At 45.6% G+C, this 4,128-nt stretch overlaps 1 protein-coding gene across 1 annotated transcript; it reads right to left on the bottom strand.

The window, feature by feature from the left end:
- Positions 1–2,129: 2,129 nt before the first annotated feature.
- LOC138882613 (uncharacterized) lies at positions 2,130–3,814 on the bottom strand. Its single transcript, XM_070163218.1, has 2 exons — positions 3,383–3,814; positions 2,130–3,323 (listed from the first exon to the last, which is right to left on the bottom strand). The coding sequence occupies exons 1-2, from the start codon at positions 3,812–3,814 to the stop codon at positions 2,130–2,132; spliced, it is 1,626 nt and encodes a 541-aa protein (XP_070019319.1).
- Positions 3,815–4,128: the final 314 nt, after the last annotated feature.

Genomic DNA, 4,128 nt, shown 5'->3' with positions numbered 1-4,128 from the left:
AAACACCCAATTTCCCCCATGAAAATCTTTGTTTTGAAGTTGAAATCATGTTAAAAGATGTTAAGAAGTGAATAAAATGAGTTAGAAATCACTTACCAATCGTTTTGAAGAATAAAGGTTGTTTGGAAAATCGCCTCATAGGTTTTGAGTTTTTGAAAAGTGGAAAAAATGACTGAAAATCCCGAATTTATATATATGCTGGGGGCTGGCGTGAACCGCACAGAAATGCACCGCGGCCGCACCGAGGGAAGGGAGAAGTGGGCTCTCTCTGAACCCACCTAGCGCGGACCGCACTGATTTGGTGCGCGGCCGCGCTGGTCGACCCTCTGAACCCCACCACACGGACCGCACAGAAAAGTGTTGCGGCCGCGTGGCTGCCAGCGCGGACCGCGCGGAAATGGCCGCGGCCGCGTCGGACCTGCAACACCTGAACCTGCATTTTTTTAAGTTAAGACCTCCCGGGCCCCACTCTAACCTCACCCGAGCCCTCGGGGCTCCAAACCAAACATGCACACAACCTTAAAACATCTTACAGACTCACTCGTGCGATCAAATCGCCAAGATAACATCATATACATAGGATCAAGCCTCAAACACATGATTTTCTTTCAACTTTCACAAAAACTCAACTTCCCCATTTTAAGTCCGAAACACGTCATATGACGTCCATTTTTAGCCAAACTTTACAGATAGTGCTTAAAACATATTTAAGACTCGTACCGGGCATCGAAACCAAAATACGAGCCCGATACCACAGGTTTCTGATCAATTTTCTTCTTCATTTTCCTTAATTAATTTCAGAAAACAATTTCACACAAAAATTCATTTCTCAGGCTTGAGACCTCAGAATTTAATTCCGGGCACATGCCCAAGTCCCATATTTTCCTACGGACCCTCCGGGAACGTCGAATCATAGGTCCGGGTCCGTTTACCCAAAATGTTGACCGAAGTCAACATTATGCATATTAATACCAAAATTCATCAAATGTTTCACATAATTCACATATTCTAACATAAAAACTTTTCGGCTATGCGCCCGAACTGCGCACGCCAATCGAGGCAACTAAAAGCGAGGTTTTCAAGGCCTCGAAAGCGCGGAACAAGGAAGAACTACGGTGATGACCCTTCAGGTCGTCACACTTTCGAGCCAATCAAATATGACCTGAATTTATCGAATGCAAAAACAACAGCCAACATCTCCTTTTCTGTCACAATGTAATTGAGTTGTGTACCGCTCAGCGTTCTGCTTGCATAATAAATCGGGTGCATCAGTTTACCCTGTCGCTGCCCCAAGACTGCTCTTATGGCGTAGTCACTGGCGTCGCACATGAGCTCAAATGGTTGCTCCCAGTTGGGTGCAACAATGATGGGTGCAGTCACCAATCTTTTCTTCAGTTCCTCAAATGCCAACCTGCATTCATTAAAAAACACAAAGGGGTGATCCTTTTCAAGGAGTTTGCATAATGGGTTAGCAATTTTGGAGAAATCTTTGATGAATCGCCTGTAGAACCCGGCGTGACCAAGGAAACTTCTCACCGCCTTGACCGAAGTGGGTGGTGGTAGTTTTTCAATCACGTCAACCTTGGCATGGTCGACCTCAATTCCCTTACTGGACACTCGATGTCCCAGTACTATCCCTTCCTGTACCATAAAATGGCACTTTTCCCAATTCAACACTAAATTTGTCTCCACACATCTTTGAAGCACTCTTCTTAAGTTGTGAAGACAGTCCTCAAATGAATCCCCCACCACAGAGGAATCATCCATAAAGACTTCCATAATATCCTCCACCATGTCTGTGAAGATGGCTAACATGCACCGTTGAAATATCGTCGGTGCATTGCAAAGCCTAAAAGGCATTCTCCGAAAGGAGAAGATGCCATATGGACAAGTGAAAGATGTTTTCTCTCTATCTTCAGGGGCTATTGATATCTGATTGTACCCCGAATAACCATCCAAGAAACAGAAGTGCGAGCGCCCGGCCAGCCTGTCCAACATTTCGTCAATGAAAGGCAAGGGAAAGTGGTCTTTCCGGGTGGCTATGTTCAATTTTCAGTAATCCATGCAAATTCGCCATCCCGTGGCTGTACGAGTTGAGATCAACTCATTGTTCTCATTTTGCACAACAATCATTCCCCCTTTTTCGGCACACATTGGACAGGACTGACCCAATTGCTATCAGAGATGGGGAAGATGATTCCCGCATCTAACCATTTGATCACTTCATTCTTTACCACCTCCTTCATGTTCGGGTTCAACCTTCGTTGATGTTCTCTGGAAGGTTTGTTCCCTTCTTCCAAGAGAATCTTGTGTATACAGAAGGCTAGGCTGATACCCTTTATGTCTTCCACGGTCCAGCCAATGGCAGTCTTGCTTTCCTGCAGTACCTGTAAGAGCTGTTCTGCCTGCACATCTAACAAACCGGATGATATAATAATAGGCAACGTAGAATCAGGGCCTAAGAAAACGTACCTGAGGTGAGCTGGGAGTGGCTTCAGCTCCAACTTGGGTGGTTCCTCTTTCGATGATTTTGCTGGAGGTGTAGCCCTTTTTTCTAACTCAAGGGACTCAAACTTAGGTTCCCTTTTCCAGAATCCTTGGCCTTCAAGTGCCATGACCCACTCGGCCAACCCTTTACCATCCATTTCTTCTAAGTTTATCATACATGCCTCCAATGAATCTTTAGCAGTCAGGGCCACATCATCTTCTTGCAGGATCACATCCACTGCCTCCACTAGAGAGCAATTCGCATATTCACTGGGTCTCCTCATAGATTGCTGAACATTGAATATGACTTCTTCATCATTCAGTCTCATTTTTAATTCCCTAGTCTCACAATCGATCAAGGCTCTTCTAGTGGCCAAAAATGGCCTACCTAAAATGATAGGTATCTCCTCATCTACCTGACAATCCAGAATAACAAAGTCTGCAGGGAACACGAATTTCCCCACTTGCACCAATACATCATCAAGAATCCCCGTAGGTCTTTTTACCGTGCGGTCAGCCAGCTGCAGCAGCATTGAAGTCGTTCTAGCTCTGCCAATGCCCAGTTTGGTGTATACATCCAGAGGCATCAAATTTATGCTGGCTCCCAAATCACATAATGCCTTTGCAAAGGCGTAACTCCCAATCGTGCACGGAATAGTGAAGCTACCTGGGTCGGACATCTTTTGAGCTATCGGTCTGGTCACTACCGCGCTGCAGGTATGCGTCAGAGTTACTGTGGATAGATCCTGAAAATCAAACTTTCGTGACATTAGGTATTTCATCATCTTCGCATAACCTGACATCTCCCTCAAGGCATCCATCAAAGGAATATTCAACTGAATTTGACGCAGCATCTCCATGAATTTCTTGTATTGATCTTCCTTCTTTTGTTTACCAGTCTCTGAGGGAATGGTGCAGGTATCACCCTTTGTGCACCGCTTGCTGGCTTCTCTCTGTTGGGGTTCTGTGGCACAGGAGGCACCACCTGTTCTGTAGCTTGTTCATTTACCTTAGCCTTACCCTTTTCATCTTGACCCTGTTCAACTACCACTTCAGTCAGATTTGTTGGTTCATCTACCTCTAATGGAATTGGCGTGGTTGGAGTAGTCTCATTGCTGGCTTGTGCAACCTCCTGCTCTTTGTCTAAATCTCTCCCATTCCGAAGACTTACTGCCATTAGCTGATTCGGGTTTTGCTCCTTGGGGTTAATATTTGTATCCGCTGGCAATGTTCCCTGGGGGCGATTGTTTAAAGCCATAGACAACTGCCCCAACTGAGTTTCGATGTTCTTTATAGCTGAATCATGTACTGCCAACTTTTCTTGCATCTTACCGTTTGTCCCAATGAGTTGCTAGAGCATCCCCCTGATCTCTACCATGTTGTTATCTTGCTGCTGAGGAGGTGGCTGATATGTCAACTGTTGCTGGTTCTGCTGTGGGTAGCCTTGTTGTCTCGGGTGGTATGGCACCATTTGGCCTTGAGCTTGCATGCCCCCATGCTGAGGCATGTTGGGTCTGTATTGCTGATTTGATGCCGGTCTCCACTGTTGTCCTCCTTGTATCTGACCCCCAAAGTTTTAACATAATTCATATCTTCCCTTGCCCCTTGATTTTCACCTTCTCCACTCCATGAACACACATA

Source organism: Nicotiana sylvestris, chromosome 12 (assembly GCF_000393655.2).
Source record: "Nicotiana sylvestris chromosome 12, ASM39365v2, whole genome shotgun sequence".
Classification (NCBI taxonomy): Eukaryota; Viridiplantae; Streptophyta; class Magnoliopsida; order Solanales; family Solanaceae; genus Nicotiana; species Nicotiana sylvestris.
This window is presented reverse-complemented; position numbering and strand designations above follow the sequence as displayed.